Source organism: Corapipo altera, unplaced genomic scaffold (assembly GCF_003945725.1).
Source record: "Corapipo altera isolate COAL_440 unplaced genomic scaffold, ASM394572v1 23b, whole genome shotgun sequence".
Classification (NCBI taxonomy): Eukaryota; Metazoa; Chordata; class Aves; order Passeriformes; family Pipridae; genus Corapipo; species Corapipo altera.
In genome coordinates, this window is record NW_020884885.1 from 14,563,498 (window position 1) to 14,586,270 (window position 22,773).

Genomic DNA, 22,773 nt, shown 5'->3' on the forward strand with positions numbered 1-22,773 from the left:
ACCACATATGATTCACTTTCCAGGACATTTTACCCCAAATCACCAAGAAGATACCAAACGTTTAATTTTCATCTGCATGGGTATGTATTTGTTGTCTTACTTCTGTTTCAATTGAAGATGTTATCAAACAGTAATCTTACTCTGAATTAATGAGACCTGACTGCTATCACATGTCTGAATTCCATACATTTCCTTCACAGGCTGATGACTGATGACTCATATCCATTTCAACTGACAACGCTGGCAAGCAAGCAGGTGTAAAGAAACTGGAATTCAAGCCTGTATTAGCCCTCCTGAGATCTGCCCAGTTCAAAAGTTACAAAGGTTTATTTAACCTGCAGAAGAGGCTGCATTGTCTGCAGGGAAAGCACAATGGATGCCTGAGCACCCACACGAGACACGGCATACTTACATACAACAGCGCCTTCCAGTGGCTAAAAGCAGAAGTAAAATACTGACTCCCACTATGAGAATACACACATGTAAAACTACAGCTGCAAACATCAGCCACACAGCCCTTAACTGTGGGAGCAGGACATACAATGCTGGGGAGCACACAGCACCACTAGAGCACCATGTACAAAAATGAAAAGCAGTATATCAGGTTTTAAATTTGTCTCCAAAATCCCTTGGGCAGAGCGGATTTAGTTATGCAAATAATGAGAGCTTCTTGTACAGTAAGGAAAACATATAAATTGGGTTTTTTTCCCCAAAGTAATATGGGATTGACAAAAAGCTTTGGAAAAATTAACAGTTAATCATTTCAAATTGCAAATTAACCCTCAGCACCCAATCTTTAATACAGTTTATCAGTGATTAACTCCTGGAAATACAGAATGGGTATGTCTGTTGCTGCACAGTAAACTAGATCTGGTAATCAAAATCTCTCCCGACTGTCAGATTAATAATCTATGAAATTTACAATATCAGAACAAGCTAAAGAAAGTAAGCTCATTTAGCAAAAACTCTCAATGCAGTATTAAATACAAATTTTGTCTTGCAATTAGCTTGTTACTTGTTGAGCTGCTGCCATAATTAAGTCCTACGAATCATTAAAAAAAAAGTACTTGCACAAACCAGAACAAGACAAACTCCCACAATTCTACTGACAATTTATATTCTCATGAGGTCCTGTAAACACAGTTATTTCATAACAAATACATACAATACGTATTTACATATAACAAAAATACCAATTGACTTCTGTTAATTTAAACTTCAGGTCACTGCACTTGAGCCTCTGAGTTACAATTCAATATAAACTGATGATGAAACACTTTCTACTTTTATCTATATCCAAAACATGCAAAGAACAGCATTAATCAGCAAATATTCACTGTGCAAAATCTGACCTTTCATACTGGGACCTCCATGAGAACACTGCTGGCACAATTAACTTGTGTGTTTTTCAATACTTAGAGGGGGCTTCTAAGAAAGATGGGAACAAACTTTTTAGCAGGACCTGTTACAATAGGACAAAGGGTAATGGTTTAAAACTGAAAAAGGGTAGATTCAAACTAGATATAAGGAAGAAGATTTTTGCAATGAGGGTGGTGAAACACGGGTTGTCCAGAGAGGTGGTAGATGCCCTATCCCTGGAAACATTCAAGGTCAGTTGGACAGGGCTCTGAAGATGTCTCTGCTCATTGCAGGGGAAGCTGGACTAGATGACCCTTAAAAGTCTCTTCCAACCCAAATTATTCTATTATTTCCTTTTAAATTCCATAAAGTTTTATTGAGTTTTTCTTTACAGACGAGATTGACTTTCCTATGCAAACATTTGCCATTGGTACTAAAAGTTTAAAGAAATGTAGTAAGTTAACTTTAAAGTCTTTTAGCTTTACAGTATAAAACCTGGTCATTACAGAAGACTAAAAGCATGAAACTTAAGTGTTTCATATTAATTCATAATTTAAATATTTTTAACTGTCCGTTCCCAGCTATTTACTCATCTATACAGAAAAACAACCCTAAGTATATAATTGTTATCTATGTTGTCAAAACAGGAAGCAATCTTCATCAAGTTCAACATAAGGCAAGTCGTATTGGATTCTCTATGTTGGCTTTCAAGGTCTCCAGAAACTTGGAAGCCAGTTCATCATCCACCACTCGACCATCACTTGAAAGAGTCACTGTCATGCGCTGATGCTGTTCAAGTTTCTCATTCCCTTCTTCATCTTCCACAATCCTGAGCTCTGGTCTTGCTCGGCCCACAGCTAGGATGCAGGCCTGAGGAGGGTTTATGACTGCAGTGAAACCACTGATGCCAAACATGCCCAGATTGGAGATACTGAATGAAAGAGAAAAGAGTTATCAGTAACATCAGAAATTGCATATTCCCTAGAAGAAATAATCTATATTCAATGAGTACTATGATCTAAATCTCTTCTAAGGCAAAACCCATTAAGTTAAAAATAGATCTGAACTGTTTTCAGTTGAGCATGTTTAGACTCTCAAGAGTTTGGGATTTTTGCAATTACAAATAATGCACCTTTTTAAAAGTCCAGTTTCTTTACAGTGATATATTCCTGCACAGCACACACTAAAGGCAGAAGGAAGGCCAGCAAAGCGATGACTTTAAATACACTTTGCCTATCCCTGTTCCAAGTCAAATGTCTTCTAGACTGAATCTCACAACTTCAAGTTAGAATGGCTGCTGATATCCACCAGGTGACACAATTTGGGCATCCAGGTATCACTCTAGCACAGGAAAGCGTCATTGTGCCTTTCTCCCCTGAACATTTCTGTCTGTGTCACCAACTGTGAAATGGTATATAAGGAAAGGCTTGGACTCTTTTGTGACAGATTGTCAGTTGAGAAAGCTGACACACCATTTCCTCCTTTGGGTTATAATTATGGCAAAGAGTGGAAAAGCAATTAAACTGTAAAGAATAATAGAATAGTTTGGGTTTGAAGGGACATTTAAAGGTCATCTAGCCCAGCTCCTCCTGCAATGAGCAGGAGCATCCTCAACTAGATCAAGTTGCTCAGAGCCCCCTCCAACCTGACCTTGAATGTTTCTAGGATGGGGCATCTATCACCTCTCTGGTCAACCTGTGTGTGATAAGTTGTGACCCTCATGGGACCAGTGCTGTGTAATGTCTTCATCAGTGACACAGATGGCAGGATAGAGTGCACTCTCAGCAAATTGGAAGATGACACCAAGCTGAGTGGTGTGGTTGACAAACCTGAGGGATGGGATGTCATTCAGAGGGACCTGGACAAGCTCAAGAACTGGGCTCATGGGAAACTCATAAGGTTCAACAAGGCCAAGTGCTAAGTGCTGCACCTGAGTCTCATAGTAACCCCTGATATCAATACAGTCTGGGGGGTGAACTGATCAAGAGGAGCCCTGAAGAGATGGACTCAGGAGTGCTGGTGGATGAAAAGCTGGTCATGAGGCAGCAGTGCATGCTCGCAGCCAGGAGGCAAACTGTATCCTGGGCTGCATCAAAAGCAGTGTGACCAGCAGGTCAAGGGAAGTAATTCTGCCACTCTGCTCTGGTGAGACCCCACCTGGAATACTGCATCCACTTCTGGAATCACAGAACCATGTTGGAAAAGACTTTTAGGATTAAATCCAACCATCAACTGGCAGCAGCACCATGCTTGCCACTAAAACATGTCCCTAAGTGCCATATGGACATGCTTTTTGAACACTTCGAGGGATGGTGACTCAACCACTTCCCTGGGTAGCCTGTTCCAACACTTGACAATTCATTCCATGAAGAAATTTTTCCTAATATCCAATATAAATTACTCCTGGTACAACTTCAGGCCATTTTCTCACTTGAGGAAACTTCAGGCCATTTTCCTCACCCGTCACCTCACTGCAACCTCCTTTCAGGTAATTGTAGAGAGTGATAAGGTTCCCCCTGAGCCTCCTTTTCTCCAAGCTGAAGAACCCCAGCTTCTCCAGCTGCTCCTTGCAAGACTTGTGTTTTGGACCTTTCATCAGCATTCTTGCCCTTCTCTGGACTTGCTCCAGCACCTCAGTGTCTTTCTTGGGGGAAGTGGCCAAAATTGAACACAATACTCAAGCTGTGGCATCACCAGTGTCAAGTGCAAATTAAATTAACCCGAACCAAGATAATCACTTTGCCCTGATACAAGACAGTGTATGTTTGGCCCTCGGAATCATCAAATGAAGTTTCATCCTACGTGAAGGAAGACTTTAAAAGCAATGCATTAAAACACAGTGGAATAGTGAGGATAAAACAGTTCTGAACCCATGCTGCGTGTATTAAATGCTGCTAGAGAGTTTTACCTAAAAGATCCTCCCTGGTACTCTTCTGGTAACAGTTTTCCATCTCTAGCCTTCTTTGCTAGAGCCTAAAAAAAAATGAAAGAAGAAAAAGAGATAGAGAAAAAAAAATAGCGTGTTGTAATAGACAAATTCTTTTTACATCAGTAAGACATTTTAAATACCATACAGACATTAAAAAGTCATCTGCTTTTGGATTTAGGGAAGCACCTCAGCAACACTGCTGTATCTGTAATAATATGGCAAAGAGACTAGCACACAAAACATATTTTCCCAACAGCACTGGCTGTTCAATAAAAGCTGTTCTCTCATCTTACAAAAAAAAAAAAAAATGTTGCTCCAATTTTCAAAATGGAACCACCATTCTCCCTAGTGTTTTCAGATTATCCAGCAAAATACTGATGAGACAAAATCACAGTATTCCTCTTAACAGACTTGTTTAAAGAAACTGACATGTACCATTTCAGAACTTTCTACCACAATGAAAGAATGTATTTCTTCCAGCTAAGTATTCAACTACCTTTTGAAGGGTGCCTTTAAGACCACCCTCTCTGTGATCCCTATTTAAGTTGTGAGACTTCTAAATGCAACTGAAGAAATGTTCAAATACAGCCCAAGAAGTTTATACTATGTTCTAAGATGATACCAGAGTTTTACAAAACTTTTAAATTCATAATAAAGGTGTCCAAGTTACAAGGACACACTGCATTATATTTTAGGTTTTTACTCGTCTCTGAACAATTAGTGAACCAGAAGACAGTAGCCATGGGAATAACATACACACAATAGGGTCAATATAAGCGTAATGCATTTGTGCAATTGCATTACTTGAATGATGAAAATATAGTACAAAGATGTACACGAACTGGAAAGAAGTTAAAATTAACATGCAGCAGAAGAGGACATATAAGCAGTTACACAAAGGAAGTGCCTGCCAAACTGTCAGGGAGACTGACAGAGAGGCAGCTGCAGTTTAGTTTGTGCCTCCCCCATGTGCATGCCAGCTACATATTTATTTCACTAATTCAGTGAAGAAGTGAAAAGCAGAACTGTGTTAGTGTGGACATCTGCAATCTATGTAACCCAGTGTCTTTTACAGTGAGTAGTGTGACTTATGTTACACGTATTCCATTTGAAACGGAAGGATAATGCTCATTTTATCATGGCCATATTAAACATGATGCAAGATTGCACTTCCATCATGGGAACTACAGAACACTGTGATTTATGATAGGAGAGGTTTTCAATACTGCACAGTATTACAGGTATTGGGAACGATAAGGAAAGCATGACATACTTTACTTCTTATAACGCTTTTCTTCTCATCATTCTATCACTAATCTCAGATCAATCTCAGCTAACTGTCCTCTGCTGGCTATTATATTAGTGAAAGGAATTGTTTTTACAACACATTCAACATAAAGTAAGCAATATGGGCTGGAAAAATGTTTAAAACATCCAATTATAAGTGTTTTGTGGTATGACACACCTTTTTCTGCTACACACAGACTAATATGATTTCTGTAGTTTTGGTAAGAATTTACACAGCGCAGTGGTTTCTAGTCTGGGGACAGTTTTATGACCTTGCAGCAGTTTTATGCCCATTGCATTCCTCAGATGCTGTGGGCCTTTGATTAGCACTCACTATGTGACAGAAAAAGGTTTGTGTTGGGGCATTGCATCATTCATTGTACTTTTGCCTGTCACAAAATGCTCCTTCTCTGTCTGGCAACAATGGCCACAGATCACTCTCACTGGCACTGGTCTAGGTAAAGTACTGCTCATTAGTCTGAGGAGTTTAATGTTATCTATAGGATGACATCCTCAACTGAATCGCATATTGAAAAAATGCAGACAGAAATAGGTTCCATAATATAATTGTAAAGAGAGTAACACAGATACAAGCAAATTTCTGGGAAAGGAAGGGGGAAAAAACACCAAAAAACCAAAATCACAAATCCAAAGACCGGAAATACTACTGAAATTAACATTATCTAGCTTTAATGAGGATTACACAAACATAATTACATAAAATTACAAAAGTCTGTACAGGTTTATTTTTCAAGCAGTCTAGCCATCATTCAACTAAATAACATGATGACTAACGTATATTGTTAATTAAAAGTGGAGTTGCAAAATTAGGAATAATTTTGAAGTATAAGTAATGCTGACACTGCTTTAGACCCACTGCATTTGCTATTACTGATGTGTATCTGGGTCACGCTACATTTTCTGCTACAAAAAACAGTGTAGCAACTCTATTCCTCGGCCTACTGCACATTTAAGACCTACCTTTGCAGAGGCAGCAATTTCTTGTATTCCCTTGGCAGCAACATCTTTTATGATTGGTGTAATGAGACCTCGGTCTGTTGCCACGGCAATAGATATGTCAATGGACTGCAGCTGCCTGCAGCCTTCCCCATCCCAGGTTACATTCACATCTGGCATTTGCTAAAAGGTAGACAGGGAATAAAAAAAAAGAGACAGCTGTTCAAAGAACAACGGTGTAATCAGCTGTTAAGAAAAAGGGCATTAAGGCACATAGTTATGTACAGGCATTCACCAAATTAATTAGCTTGCCCTTATTTTATTTAAATTTACGAATGTATGCTCCAGAAACTGAAAACGGCAGAAATGGCCAGAAATTAACAAAAAAAATTTTAAAAAACCATACAAATTCCTTCATTGATACCACCCTATGGTTTCTCAGCATGTAAAGCTTCAAAGCAGTGAAATTACGCAAAATAAATCAAATTATGTTGAATCAAAAAGCATTGAAGTGGCCATCCTACTATACCCAAGTGTTGTTTTCCACTTGTGTCTCAAGCCTGACTCTCAATAAAACAAGCTACAAATAGAATATGCTGCAGGTACACGCACTGTTATTCAGATAAGGTTCTCCTGAAATGCATCCGACCTTTTTTTGTGTGAAACCAATTAAAATTAAGATGTTTACTGATAATTTCCATGAGTTTTTTGAGTTTATCATGTAAAGCTGAAACAGCTCAGGGGAAAAAATATCCCAATGCATAGGTGAAGCCTCAGGTAAGCTGGTCATAGATACTGTGAAGGAATTATTTCTAATAATTCCAAGATTAGTATTTAATGACCTTAATGAAATTACGAATTTGGAAGTTGACTTCCTAGTGAAGAACGTATCCCAGAAAAAAGCATGAGAGGGACATATTATCAAAAGTAACTCTACTATCTATCAAAACTAACTCCACTACCTATCTCTGTTTATCTAAATTAACTGCACTCCTAGAAGAAGCGGTGTGACAGTACCTTCGATTCCTATTCTTCAACACGAGAATGTATAGTTAAAAAAAAAAAGTATTAGTACTACTCTTTGGAAGCTGAACAAACTTCATAAGTCCCACAGTACACACACTTGTAAGATGCCCTCAAGTAGGTGCTGTACAATTATGACTATCTATATCAGGTATTCAAAAGAGATGCTAGGGACAAAGAGTTTGCCACTTCAGCAATGGAAGACTTACTTTTAAAAGACAGCTGCTATAAGAGCTATTGTTACTAAGCCCAACCACTTGAGGATATCAGCCTGGAAGCTTTAGCTCCTTCCTCCATCCTTACTTATGGTTCCTTGTTCCAGAAAGACAGAATTACTCTAATGGGCTGTCATCTGGTGGGCCCACTGGCACATTCAGAAAATTCTATTTGTCAAATGGCAAGACCAAGCCAAACCACAGAACTCATAACTGGACTTGTGATCCTACAGGTGTGAGGGAGAAGCTTGCCATGTTAAAGAACTGATACAAGCAGTATCTTGATGTGTTTGCCAACCAATCGTGAACTGTCAAGCCAGCTGCAGTTGGCTCATTAAAGCTAGGAGAGCATATTTTTCATTGTTCAGGAAGAAAATATTAATAAAATATGGATTGAGTAGTGCCCAGAAAAGAGTCGATAAAGCTGCCTTGAATTTAAACTTGCAGATGCATTTACATCACCAAATTTCAGGGTGGGGAGGTGTATATGGAAGTGAGTTTTCTTTTTTTAAACAAGTAGCCCACATCTTTTTCTGAAATGATGACAGAAAATAGCTGAGACATGAGCCTGATCATGAACTTGCTTCCTGATATATACTGAGTTAAATCTGTTTGGGTTTTTTAAAGTTATTATTTTAATAGTCAAACAAATGCTAGCACAGACTTGTGACAAAGCAATAGGATAGAATAATTAATTGTTACTTCCATATCGACACAATATTAATGTCCCCTAAAAAACAATCTAACAACCCACTCAGAAAAGAAAACACATAACCTAATATTTCATTCCTCTTGCTCTCTGCCTCCTGTTCCTCTCACCTGTTCTCTGGTGCAGAAATCTGTCATGCCATGCTCACACTTAGCAGTTCACAGTAAATTCTGGATGCTACCATTTTCATGTAAGGTTTCACTGGGCCACAAAAAGAAGCTTCTTGCTATGTACACATCTAACAAAAGCACAGCACACATTTAGCCCCTCCTTCTGTTTCTGGTCTTGAGTCACTTGCGGAGTTTTTTTCTAGTCTAGCTAACGCCCAGAATTTCTCTCAGGCACTTACTTATGAAACTGCCTAGTATCCTGTATATTTTCTGTCCAGATTGCAATTATACATTAATCTATAGCTCTTACTATTATATGTTACTATTAAGAACAGGTTGGACTAGAAATCTGTCAAGTCCATTCAAGTCCAGCACTCTCTTCTAATTCCATACATCCATGAGAACAGGAATAGTTCCCCAACTTAAACGTAACTTCCTCCCTCAGCTTTTAAATAGTTAAAACAGTAGCCTTCAGAAACGGCTGCTCAAATGATGCATTGACATAAGAAAAGTCTAGCTTTTCTAGGCATTTATCATATACTAGAAGGTGCCATCACTGTGCATTTAAGAAAGTATAGGAAACAAATTCATGGCAATACCAAACTGCTTCAAAATCTGCATTCCTTCCTTGTAACACATTAGTACGTTGCCCTGATGACAAGGGTAAACTCCACAGGACAGTTTTAAGGATCAAGTGTGTGTCCCCCTTAATTATCTTTCTACATTCCAGCTATTAGTGATCACTAAAAGACACTATTTCCTCCTGAATCTTCCTGGCTTTCAGGTTGGTCAAAGCTCCCCCCTATGACTTAATTTTAAAATAAGTGCAAACTGAATAAAAACCAACCCCCCTTCAAACACCTTCCACACCTAAGTGAAACCATAATGGTTCTTTCTTTTCTTAATTTTGGTAATAAGATTAATTTTACATTATGTTTTCCAAGTGATTATATTTGAGACAACCTGGACTAAGAGGAGGCAGTTCCAAAGCATGGGAGTTCTCCTAAAGAAGTATCTCTGTAACATTTTAGTTTCAAGAAATTAAGTGGTACTGGGAATGCTTTCCAAGCAGAGCAATGGACACAAATTGGACGGCAATGTATCCAGGTCTACACAGAGAACACACAAATAGCTTATGGTTACTGTAATGCCTCTGTAGCTTGGCATGGATTAAGGAGATACTAATGAAATTTAAATTTTAACTTCAGGATGTATAACAATCATTTAATTTTTACATTGACAAAGGGAACAACAATAATTCTTGGCAATGAGGAAAGACTGGTTGCCTGAAGAACTTTTATTTCAAAACAGGTGTCACTGAACATGCCATCAGAATACATCTGAGGTATGCACAAGATTGGTATAAGACTTAGATAAATATTTGTTTATAACTGTAAGAGAAATAAGATGCAACAAAGAACAGAAGATTTGATCATTGCTTTAGTCTGCTGACAAAGCAACTACCGTTATGTACAGCTGTTAACTATAGTATGTGGACCTTTACTAAGAAGTTCTCATTGTTTTCAGTTCACAGCAAAGACAGTGCAGAGAATTTTATCTGGAGACCTAAAAAACCTGACAATAAGCAATACAGAATTACCAACTTTGCTATGATCACATTCATATCTCCACAGAGGCTCACAAAATACTTTTGCCTCCTTGGCAGTTGACTATCAAAAATATATTTTAGAAGTCAATTATTTGCTTACCTTCAGAGTAACTGCAGTTGCCTTAATAATAAAATCATTTACAGATACTTTAATGTCATCTGCAAAAAGAAAAGGAAAAGAAAAAAGACAACAATTATTGCTCCTAAGATTTGTTTATCAGTACTCAAGTTTTGGCATCAGAGGGAATGAAGATGCTAGAGAGGCAAAAACAAGCAGTGCATTTTTGCAACAGTTTAATCCAGCTTTTCTGTGAAGAAAAATTATCTCCAAAAAAATCTGTAGCCTCTGCAAGTAGTTCAGGAGATAAGTGAAGGTGCGTCACGGTTTAATCCCAGGTGGCAACTAAGCACCAGGCAGCTGCTCACTGTGGAAGGCAGGAGAAAAACAGAAGAGTAAAAGGGAGAGCTTTCCTAAAGGGTTTCCACAGGTTTTGGTTTAGTATCTTCAATAACCATTAAATTAGAGCCACTTCCTAAACACTAAATTCAGTGTATTGACCAAATATTTTTAAATATAATAAAAATCATTTAAATTCAGGAGATTATGATGTAAAGTAAAGAACTTTCATTCAGGATTTTTATCCAACTAAATACAAGTTCTAAACGAAAAAGACACTAAGGAAAACCCACTTCTGTGATATTTTGCATGAAAATGAACTACCTGCCCGAAGAGTGTACTCTTGAAAAATTATTGTTTATTTTTTTAAATGCATGTCATACATACTTTGCTGAACTGAGATTTGGGAAAGAAGATTCTAGTTTGCAAAGTTAATTTTGAAACTATTAAAGCATCCTATTGCATGGTACATGGAATTTTAGTAATTGCTAATTTTTGTAAAAACAAAAACATTTTTAGCCAAAAGAAAGTAATTTTTTTATTATATCTTAAACTTTAAGAACTCTTTCTAAGTAAGTCACTTTAGTGAACAGGAGCTGAGATTAAAAAGGAAATATTACCTTCTTGATCTTATACATAAGCACTTCTGTATAAATAAGACACACTGGACACATGAAAATTGGAATTTACACACACACACATATATATTGACATTTATAGTTTTTAATCTAATTCTCAGTGTATATTTAAAATAATTCAGTTTTCTGTGGGACAGATTTCTATTCTAATAGTTTAACATAAGCTTTAAGCATGTATATAAATTTCAGTGAAAGAGAAAACCCTGCTTCCTTCACACTAATACCATTACTTTGCCTTCTAGAAGAATTTACCAAGCATTGGCTGGCATGTACTAAAACTCACTTTCTTTGCTCACCATGGACAAAGTCATTCTCACTCATAATTTGAGAAGGATGCATTAGCTTTCCTTTCCCAGTTAGTTCCACAAAGAGGTCAGCAAAACTAAATTTTGTTATTGTACCTAGAAGTACAGAGCACAAACGTGTTTTAATTTGAAGCTTCCCTTATTATCTTTCACATGAATAAATTGAGATTTTAACCATTAAGAAGTAAATATTGCAGCATCTGGATGGAAGGAAACAAAAACCTACTGGACAATGTGTAGTCCTGTGCCAAACCGCAGATGTCTACAGAGTGCTGTGTAAGTTGGTAAAGTAACACTTCTATCTTCCTATATCTTATCCTAAAAGTTGTCCAGTTCAATAATCACAGGGAACTACAGTTTGAGTCCAACACAAAGAACACCAAAAAAAATTATTTCAATGCACAGTCATCTGCCTATGCAAAAATCTACACCTCCTGGGGAAGTTTATGTAAACAAAACAAACTCTTCATTAGTAGTACATGTTATAGTGAATCAGTTAAACTACTAACCTTTGGCCAATTGTTTTCTTAATTTCAAAACAGCATCAATGTTACAGTCAGCAGCAGCATATGCATGAGGTATCGTAGTTTTAGACTCTGTTAATCTCTTAGCAATAACTCTTCGGATGTTGCTAGCTGGGATTTCTGTGAATGTGCCCTGAAAGAAATCATATGCTGGATATTAATTATCAAGAGAGCAAACATACTTCCCCTCTCCTGAAACAGTACTCCAGCATTTATGTGTTACCATCAGTGACTACTGCTCACTTAAAACATCCCCTAAGTATTCAAAAGCGATACATTCCAACTACTGAAATTAATATGATTAAGACCATTGAGTGTTCTAGTCTGTTCCTCCTAAGTGGGATCAACATAACAGATTTTACACAATAGTTTCATTTTACAGTATAGAATGAATCCTCTTTCAAAAAACCAAAAAAAACCCCCAAAAATCCAAATGCTGAGGCATTAATTTTCAACCAGAGTATATAAGCACTATTTTATCTGCCCAGACTTGGCATATTGCTCAGATTATACTTGGTTTCACTTAAAATATAATAGAATATTTCCTCAGTAAGCTACTGCTTTTTCAGTTCCGTGAGTGGTTCCTTAAGACAGGCTTTACTGTATCTTTTTTGTTATTTTTCTTCCTCTTTCCAGATACATTCAATAATGTTTCAATAGCCAGCTTCTTCACAGAAGCAAGTCAACTTGCAAGAAATCTCTTGAAATACCAGTGACTACAAAAAGCAAGAAAATAAGCGATTCTGTAAAACATTACTTCGTGTACCTAATCTTTAACATGTATCACCTGAACATACAAGGAGTCATAGAATCCTAAGTGCATACTGAACAGTCCTCAACACACAACAAACTGCAATATGTATGTTCCGGTGCAATCATGGAAATGTTTTATTCTGTAATAGAAAAATATCCAAGTTTGAGCTTCTGTGTTCTTTGTTTGGTTCCTTGTACAGTGCAAAAAAAAAAAGGCAACATTTTCTGAATATTATGAATTGTAGGTACATTGTAAACTTCAGCCTAAGAAGATACATCAAATCTAGTTCTAGAGCCAGAAAATTTTCACAAAAGCTTTTCCATTTCTACTGACATCTATTTCAGCAAGTCCAGAGAAGAGCAACGAGGCTGGTGAAGGGACTCGAGCACAAGTCCTGTGAGGAGAGGCTGAAGGAGCTGGGGTTTTTTAGCCTGGAGAAGAGGAGGCTCAGGGGAGACCTCATCACTCTCTACAACTCCCTGAAAGGAGGTTGTAGCCAGGTGAGGGTTGGTCTCTTCTCCCAGGCAGCTATCAGTAAGACAAGAGGGCATGGTCTTAAGCTCTGCCAGGGGAGGTTTAGGTTAGATATTAGGAAATTCTTTACAGAGAGAGTAATCAGGCATTGGAATGGGCTGCCCAGGGAAGTGGTGGATTCTCTGTCCCTGAAGGTATTTAAGATGAGGCTGGATGTGGCACTTAGTGCCATGGTCTAGTAACCATGGTGGTAGTAGACCAAGGGTTGGACTTCATGATCTCAGAGGCCCCTTCTAACCCAGGTGATTCTATGATTTATTCTTAAAAATAATTTCTGGTATTTCTAACACTTCAATTTAACATAGAAACTGTATTTAGGTGCTAAAGTTTGCAACATCACTCTTCAAAGCAATCACTAAGCCCTCTCCTTGCTCATATCTTGACAACTCATCAATGGGCATTTACATCTTGCCGGAAAGCAAATGAATGAAGTACAGTAAAAATAAATCATGATTCTAGTTTCTCCAAGTTTGAAAATAGGCATTCACATACTGATCCTGTAGTGATTGAGGGAAAGAGAATATTGTTGATTTGCAAAGTAGTGGCATCTTGTTTGGGGACTGAAATAAAACTGCTGCCTCTCTGACTTTTCCATTTCCAAGGCCTGTAGTGTAAGTTTTTCCATGGCTTCAATTTGCAAGCTACACAAAGCACTATGCAGGCCATAATTTCATGAACTTCACAGTTTGAATTACACTGCTTTAGGATCCCTGAAAATTACTAACAACTGCACATGACTGGGCTTTCTAAGGCCATCTGGGTGGCCTTAGTTTCCTCTCTCTCTCCAGTTCTAGAAATCTCATAGAGTTACTTAAGCAGCCATTGCACTATTCAGCTGTAGGAATGCTGAAATCTTAACAGGAGTGTTACCAGAGCAGCAGGTTGTCCTGGCGTGGAAACTGGTGGAACTGCTGGCCTTGGATAAGCAGCTGTTGCTGGCGAAGCAGAAGGCACTGCAGCAGGCTGGAGAGGAGCTGGAGAAACCATAGGTTTCAGTTCAGTGGGTTTACCCTTCTGCTTCTCTTGCAGAAGTTTGAGAGCGTCCCTGGTGATTAAACACAGTGAAATATTGACAACAAAGAAACTATTTAATAAGTCCCTAAGTATTACTATTCCATCACTTATTCTAACTAATTAGCCACTTCTGTACATTTAAATTTCTGTTGCCAAACCAAACATAAAGAAGGTGATTATTATTAACTGATATTAATTTTATGTTATTTTTGTAGTTCTTCTTAGTATATTCTCATTAACTTCTATGAATAAAAGGGCTTGAATATGCAGTAACAGAAAACATTTGTGTTAGAGAAGCATAACAATCATCATTAGTAACTGTGAGTGTACAAAGTGATTTGTGAATTGCACTAACAATTCTTCTAAATAAGACAGTACACTTATTCAGGCTATAAAGTCTGAAGTAAAAGTTGTTTCATCTGTTATATTTGTAATAATATGAATTTAATGTAATTACTTAGTGCTAATTGAAAATTAAGTAATAAATTTAATCACTCATTTCTCTGTACCCTTCTGCCATACAGTCAAGTACAGATGGCAAACAGGTCCATACTCTGTAAGCCATGTGAAAGACAGCACCACACTAGAGAAAAAAAGCCAAAACCTGGGTAACATCTAAACAGTCCCAGGTCTGGTTGAACCTTGCCTACTCTATTATCCCAGGATTTCATAGCTACCACCACAACATTTCCCTCTTTTGGGCACATTATGACAGATATGAGTAACTCCCATCTTAAACCATGATACTACATCTACTGCAGGTACACTGTATTTATAAAGCAGCATGCTCCATAAATTGGCAGAGAAAATTAAAAACAAATTAAAAATCAGACTCTTTACAACCCTACCATAGTTTTGAAACACAAGTCATAAGTACTAAATAAAGCTGTCTAATTTCAGTGGATTACTGTTTGAGTGAGAGTCTCTTCTTAAGTGACAGCCGAGAGTTTGTTATTAAATTTATTCATTAAATTAAATGTAGAAAGAACAAAATCTCAGAACATTATGCATTCTTAGTTCTTCTTAAAAAGTAGCACTCCAGCACCGAGAACTGAAAATCGAAACAGTATGTTCTACATACTGCATTTTATCAATTGCTGACTTGCTTCAATTTATTTTTAGCTCAACAAATGATTTTTTGCTTCAGCAAACAATATTAAAAATAAAACCTGAGCTCAAAATATAATTTGACATAATTAAAAATTGTTACTTGTTTTCCCACATTAACATGCTAGCCAAAATTTGTTTTAAAATTAAGTGTTTAGTATTTAACACCACTACTATATCAGGGAAAAAAACTAGATTTCATAGAATAAAAATCATTCCCTACCATTATAATTTGAAACAAAAAAGTAACTGCGTGACATAATGCAACTTTTTTAGTTAACACATTAGAAGCTACCAAAAATTAATTAAGGGTTTTAACTTGGCAGTCATAAGAGAATCTGGTTTTGGTGGCTTTTAGTGTGTTAACTGAAAAATGTATTGCCAAAATTGAGCTTATTTTTAGAAGATTCACTCAAGACTTTTTGAAACTCATTTGTGAGCATTACATACAAATATGTACAAAATATACATATAAAAATCAAAATTCATAAACATTTATTACACATACATATGAATAGACTTCCCTCCCCCCCCCCGCAATTCCACATCATTTAACTGATTAGGAAAAACAGGTACAGCAACGTTATGACTGTCATGGTTGCAATACTGCAGGCCTGAATACAAGTAAAGTTGGAGGAGACATCAAACCAAATAAGATTAAACAGGTTTTAGTACAAGTCAGGCAAATAGATACTTTATTAGAACTGGAAAAGCAAGGGTTGGTCACATCTTTCCAACAAGTCTATAAACTTCTAACAACACAGGATAGCGAGAGAGAATGATGAGAGAGAGGGGGGTAACAAACATGAAAGAGCAGTCTGCTCCCCAGAAAAGATACCACAACCTAATAAACATTTATTAAACAAAAATATGCTTTATCAAATTGTTATTATTAGAAGTATGCAGATTCTGGCAACTCTGTTACACTTCAGTTTACCACTACTCCAGAAGTGTATTGTCTTTTACAGAGTCACGTTAGCAAAAATCCAAAAAACAGTGACAATAAACTGAGTATTTTGCATTCCAAATATACTTTGCTTGAAATGGACACCTAAAAATCACTAAGAATCCAAGGTGCAACAAGAGATGTATGGATTGACACAAGCCTCCTCTGGTGGCAGTTAATGTTACTAAACTGTCCTCATGCCCTCTCATATGCACATCTCTTTACTCAATTCCTACAAGATATCCTGGAAGAAGGAAAACAGTGAGCAGAGAAAGCTACACATCAAACTTTTAGGAATCAGACTTATTGCCCTATTTGCATTATAGAAAGAGCTCATTCCTCAACTGCACACAGCAGAGATCCTGCTGTACCCAACACATACACATGAACATGATCTCCAGAAAAACAGCACTGCATCTCTGCACTGTGCTTTATTTGCAAGCTGAAAATGTCTGAGCAGAGATCCCAAACCACACTAACTTAACAAGAGCTGGTAGGAAGGCACTGATGGGAGGAACACGGCCTCAGAAAAACACAGTTCTTTGTAACTAGCCTCCCCACCTTTTCATGGCTGCATTTATAAATCCCTAGATCACTAAATAGGATGGGAAAGGACAGGAGTGGTCTGTAGCAATCAATTTTAACATAGCTCCCCCAAACACAGTGTCTGAGCTGATGAGTAGAAGCATGGTACAATCTTCGACAGAATTTGTGAATTACTTGGTAATGACCCATCAGTTTTCTAGTATGTTTTTGAAGAAAGCAAAGGATTTTGCTTAGAAATAATAAAAAAAAAGCTGCCACTCCTTTAAAAAAAAAAAAACACAAAAAACCAACAACAAAAGCAAGAGGAAGACAACTGTAAATCTACCTTGCACAGACACATAAGAAAAATATAAATAAATAAAAGCATATAAATAAATAAAGTATCAGCCCACTAAGGAAGCAGATTGTGGTAGAGAAAGCTATTAAGTAAAAATTCCTATTGCTAGTAAAAATTTTAGAGTGAGTTGAATTTAAAGATAGAAAGTCGGGGGAAAGACTTTTGCTTATGTAACTCACTATCTTTCTTTGTTTATTTTAATCTGGTGAGTGTAGCAAAGGAAATACCTCCCTGAATATCTGTAGCAGCTCTCTATAAAAATCTGCACACTTTATTTCAAACTGAATATAATGGCAGAGTCTGTAGGCATATGAAAGATTAACCCCATTTCAAAAGAATGGTTAAAAACCCCCAGGCATTCTGTACCTTAAGAAGACATTACAAAGTCAAATCTTTTTTATAAAAGGAAGCAGTTTTAAAAAGAAATTATTTTGCTAGATAATTCTCATAGCTACAGAAAAATCTTTGCTACATCTCCATGACAACTAGGAAATGTTAATTTACTAGCTCAAAGTCCTAGAGGGTTTCCACCTGCCATAGTCTTGTTACACACCATAAATTACCATTACAGTTACATAATTAAGAAGAAATTATCTCTGATGATTTCTGTTACACAGGATATTATATCTATGCAATTCCTTATTTTATTTCAACTCAGGCAAAGATAAGAAAAAAAAGTTTTGAAAAAACTGTCTGCTTTTCTGGGTTCAATTCCAAGTTATACTGACTTGGTCCTGGTTGTCTTTGACTGGAACTAAAACAACAGCAGCCTGAAAGGTCTGTGTAAGAGAATGATGGCATTTGTTGAAAGGAATAATTTTACTGAGAATGAAAATATTTATTTCTGCCAAAATCCTCACCTCCAATAACATTCATGCTCACGTGAAGATAATGCATCATTTCAAGGCTAAAGGCACTGGATCTACCGTGGTTTTATATACAACTTCCCCACTTAGAGACTTGACTGCCAATGATTACAAGAGAACACTCAAAAAGTTTAATAAACTACTAGAAGCCTGATCATAACAAACCACAGCTTCATAAACAAACATTCTTTAAATCGTAGACAGGGAAAAAAGGGAGAAAAACAGAATTCTGGAATTTCTTATCATTACACTTCATTGCTCTCCCCAGTCTACTAAAAATAGGAACAAATGAAATCCTGACAGATTTCATAACTGAACTTCAGTGAAAAAAAGCAAAAGATCTGAAATCCCCAAGAAAACACACCACTGGTGTTTTATTTTGGCTCTGTATGCATCTTGGAGAAGCAAAGTACTTGAGATACACAACGGTAGCTCACAGTGGTGCTTAGGAGTCAATAGTCATCACTAGGCTGAGCTGCAGGAAATGTGACAGCATTACCACACAGCTAAGGTGGGACATAAAAAATATTAATGGTTGTTTGGGTTTTTTTTTTTAATTAAGGCTTCTTAAAATATTTCCTAATCTATTCTCCCTATCTTTTCATTAGGTTTTTCAGATTTAACTAAGTCAATCCACGGAAAAAACAGAACAAAGACTAGGCTTTTTAAATACATTCATATTAATCTTATGGTGATTGCTCTAGTTTCAAAGGAAGAAATAAAGAAATATGGGGTTGTAGCTTTACCAAAATATCTACATACTCTTTAGTGAAGATTCCTCGAGGCCCAGTAGGTGTTACATTGCTTGGATCTAGTCCATGTGTTTCCAGAATGTTGCGAGCTGCAGGACTTAAACGAACCCTAAAGACATGAGCGGAAAAAATAAACTATTTAAATAATAAGATTAACTTATTTCATTTAACGTACATCAAGAGAAACTACACTTCTGTCTGGAAGCAGAAATGTGATTAACTACAAAGCAGAGTACATAGCTACAGAGTACCCAGTGCACCTTAGCATGACTTGCTTTCTGAAATGAGGAAAAGAGCCAACATGTAGATATTTCAGAATTCTTAGATACAAAAGAAGCAACATATTCATAAAAGAATAAATACTTGGTTTCAAGTCTTTCCACAAAAGCTACAATTCATTATTTCCTAAAGGAGACTGTATTTGCACCTCATTGAATTTTAAGAACTGTCTATTAAGCTCTTACCAAAAAAAGGCAGGTCAAAAATGATCACTTGGTTCTGAACATGCGGATACATCTCTAATTAACAGTTGCAGTGAGACATCACTGTCTGATATTCTTTGGTAAGACATAATCCTTTCAAGGATCCTTTCAGTGGATCATCCTCCTACTACAGGTAAGGCTTGGGCAATGACCTCAATTAGTTGTCTTTCACTTGCATGAGAAAAGCCTGAATGCTGCCAGCACTTAGTAAACAGAATAGACCAGACTGAAAAGGTAATGAGGTTGGGGGGAAAAAAAGGAAAAAAAGAAAAATCCCACAAACAAGAAAATACAAAAGTTCAAACTACAAAGTTTACATAATACATGCTACCAAAATTAGTTTCCTATCTTTTCTTTAACAGGTTGTAATATCACAGCTTTTGTGCTATCACAATTCACTGCAAATAAGGAGTGATAAATCCACACAAGACATATTCTGCAAGATGAAGCAGTGATTTATAGATTACTGTTACCTGACTAACCCTCTGGGGCTGACTCCCCCTCCAGAATGTTTATAATGTTTAGAGCACCTTAACAGATTAAAACAAAACAAAACAAACAAAGACCACATAAACCCACTCTTTTGACTTTTTCACATTCCATTGTTACGAAAACTAGAAGAATATCAAAAATACAAGAGTTTGGAAGTGTTTTAGAGTGTGCCATTTGTTTGGATTTTTTAAATCTCCTAGAAATAGAAACAGGAAACAAGTTATAGATACACTGAGCATCTGATGCATAAGCATTAGTGTCCACCACATATTAATACAACTTCTTCCTAATTGTAAGCTTAAAATCCTTCATAAAGCAATTGCATGTCAGAATAAAAGTCCATTTTATTCTAATAAAATTATGTTGTTTGAACTGACTTATTGGGCTTACAAGCAAAGAAATATTTTAAGCATGCAAGCCTTATAATCTCACACATACTGAAACGTTCTTAAACTAACAGCCTATTACTTGAGGTAAAAAGGCATAAAAGACTATTTTTGGTTCATGTATACTAATCTAACAAAGAGTTCCATTTCATAACAAACACAGAAACCTACTGCAGTTTTCCAGGCTGAGGTTCCAATTTAGGAGGAGTTGCAACTGAAGGACTTGCAGGAGCTGAGGGACGTGCAGGTGGCGGTGGAGCCAGGGAAGATGGATCACTATCAGCAGCTGGTATTTCAACTTGCTTCCAGTCCTGTCCTTCCTCTACCAGCAGACCAATTAGCGAGCCCAAGCGTACGTTTTTGCTTCCTTCGTCCACCTAAATTTAAGCCGATGAGAACATCAAGTTACATATTGTGCTGCCTACTCTAATGTGACTAAAAATGGCAGATGTGAAAGTTTCAGGTGTGTTAATGACAATTCATCAATAAAATATATCCCATTTTATTCCTATTATTAGTAAGATGACTCAAGACTGAAATGAACTATAATTGCTATTATAAAGTTAGGAATATTAACCTATGTCCCTAAATTCCATACACCTCAAGTTAGCATTCAGAAATCAAAGTAAGTTTTTAAACACACAGCCTTTGCAGCTCAGAACTAAAATAGACAAACTGTTACAATTTGGCTTAACTTTTCATCTCCTGGATTTTTGAGTCACTGCTTTTCACTATTCACAATACCAAAAATCCTCTGCATAAATCTCAGTGAACCCAAGAATCTCTGATGTAGAAAGACCTGAAATAAGTAGAAGGACTTGTGGGTTCTGATGGTGAGAAACTGGACATGAGCCAACAGTGTGCGCTCGCAGCCCAGAAAGCCAAACCCATCCTGAGCTGCATCTAAAGCAGTGTGAGCAGCAGGCTGAGGGAGGTGATTCTGCCCCTCTACTGGTTACACCCCACCTAGAGTGATGTGTCCAGGTCTGCAGTCCTCAACACAGGAAAGACGTGGACCTGTTAGAGCAGGCCCAGAGGACGAGCCACATAGATGACCAGAGAGCTGGAGCACCTCTCCTACCAACACAGGCTAAGGGCTGGGATTGTTCAGCCTGGAGAAGGGAAGGCCTTGGAGAGACATTATAGTGGCCTTCCAGGGGCTTATAAAAAGGAGGGGGAGGGATTTCTTGGATGGGTAGACAGTGACAGAACAAGAGGAAATGGTTTTAAAATAAAAGAGGGCAGGTTTAGATTAGATGTTAGGAAGAAATTCTTTAATCAGAGCATGGTGAAGCACTGGCATAGGTTGCCTAGACAAGTTGTGGCTGCCCCATCCCTAGAAGTGTTCAAGGCTAGGTTGGATGGGGCCCTGAGCAACCTGACCTACTGAATAGCATCCCTGCCAGGGAGATTGGAATGAGACGACTTTAAGGTCCCATCCAACCCAAACCATTCTTTGATTTTATGATTCTATTACTGTCTGTACACATAACCAAGAGGAGTCAAAAAGATGCTAACTTTGCTGACAAACCAACAAAGCATAAGTGACCTTGACAGGGAGAAAAAATTGGAGGAAATTAAGTGCACAGTGAAATTAAGTTCCCTTGGAACTGTTGCCACAGCAGCATAGTGTTTTAGTCATTAACACACATAAAATAAAGTAAATGTTTATTGCCTCTACTTCGGAGAAAAATGGACAGAACTTTGCTGACTCATTCTGCAGTGGAATTTTTATACAAAGCAGTTTCAGTTCATACCAATTCTCATTTTGGTCACAAATGAGAAAATGGTCATGGATATTAATGTTAAGGAAACTTCCCTGTCTGACTATCCAGGAGCCACTCTGACAGTTACATTTACTCCACCCCAGATTTTCACTGCTGGGACCTAAGCCCCTTTGCATCGGTCAGCTCCAGTGACCCAATGGGTGCCCCATTTGACTCCCTGCACACCCCACACAGTCAGACAAGGTTCCCTTACCAGATCAGCCCTCGGTTTCCCACAGCAGAGTCCGAGAGACCTGGATTCTTAAAGCAATTTTAATTGTGGCCCAGTAACACAAAACCAGTTTGAGCTGGTGACTCTGGGGAGGGACCCCAAACAAAGGAACCCCAGGGCTTTTATATTCTCACAGTCTGTACCCCTGATACTCTGGGATCTTCCTGCTGTGTAGTTGGCTCCTGCAGTATCTGAGCATCCAGTCACCCAGTCAGTGCCACAGGTCCCTGTGCCCTTTGTTGTGCAAAGGATTGGCACCAGGTCATGGCCCCTTTCCTGGGTTCCCCCCACCCAGGGCACAACCTGCAGCTCACACTGCAGCTGCCACCCCATTATGTGCTCTATATGTATTCCTCAACAATCAAATACAGTTCTTAAACAGTCATCATCTGTTTTGTTCCAAATTGAACTAAAGTATTTTAGGAAAAAAAGTAAATCAGTGTTAATTTAAGAAGCAACTCTACTGAAAGAATAATCACCATCCTGACATTACCCTT

At 37.6% G+C, this 22,773-nt stretch overlaps 1 protein-coding gene across 5 annotated transcripts in view; it reads right to left on the reverse strand.

Moving 5' to 3' along the window:
• Nucleotides 1-768: 768 nt before the first annotated feature.
• PDHX (pyruvate dehydrogenase complex component X) overlaps nucleotides 769-22,773 on the reverse strand; it is a 36,916-nt gene continuing 14,911 nt past the window's right edge. For all 5 annotated transcript variants that reach the window (XM_027641760.1, XM_027641765.1, XM_027641763.1 and 2 more), the window contains 8 exons: nucleotides 20,450-20,655; nucleotides 18,929-19,027; nucleotides 14,221-14,395; nucleotides 12,048-12,195; nucleotides 10,299-10,357; nucleotides 6,557-6,715; nucleotides 4,268-4,332; nucleotides 769-2,290 (listed from right to left, as the gene is read on the reverse strand). In XM_027641760.1, coding sequence (XP_027497561.1) covers nucleotides 2,026-2,290; nucleotides 4,268-4,332; nucleotides 6,557-6,715; nucleotides 10,299-10,357; nucleotides 12,048-12,195; nucleotides 14,221-14,395; nucleotides 18,929-19,027; nucleotides 20,450-20,655 — 1,176 coding nt within the window. In that variant the 3' untranslated portion in view covers nucleotides 769-2,025. The remainder of the gene's footprint in view (nucleotides 2,291-4,267; nucleotides 4,333-6,556; nucleotides 6,716-10,298; nucleotides 10,358-12,047; nucleotides 12,196-14,220; nucleotides 14,396-18,928; nucleotides 19,028-20,449; nucleotides 20,656-22,773) is intronic.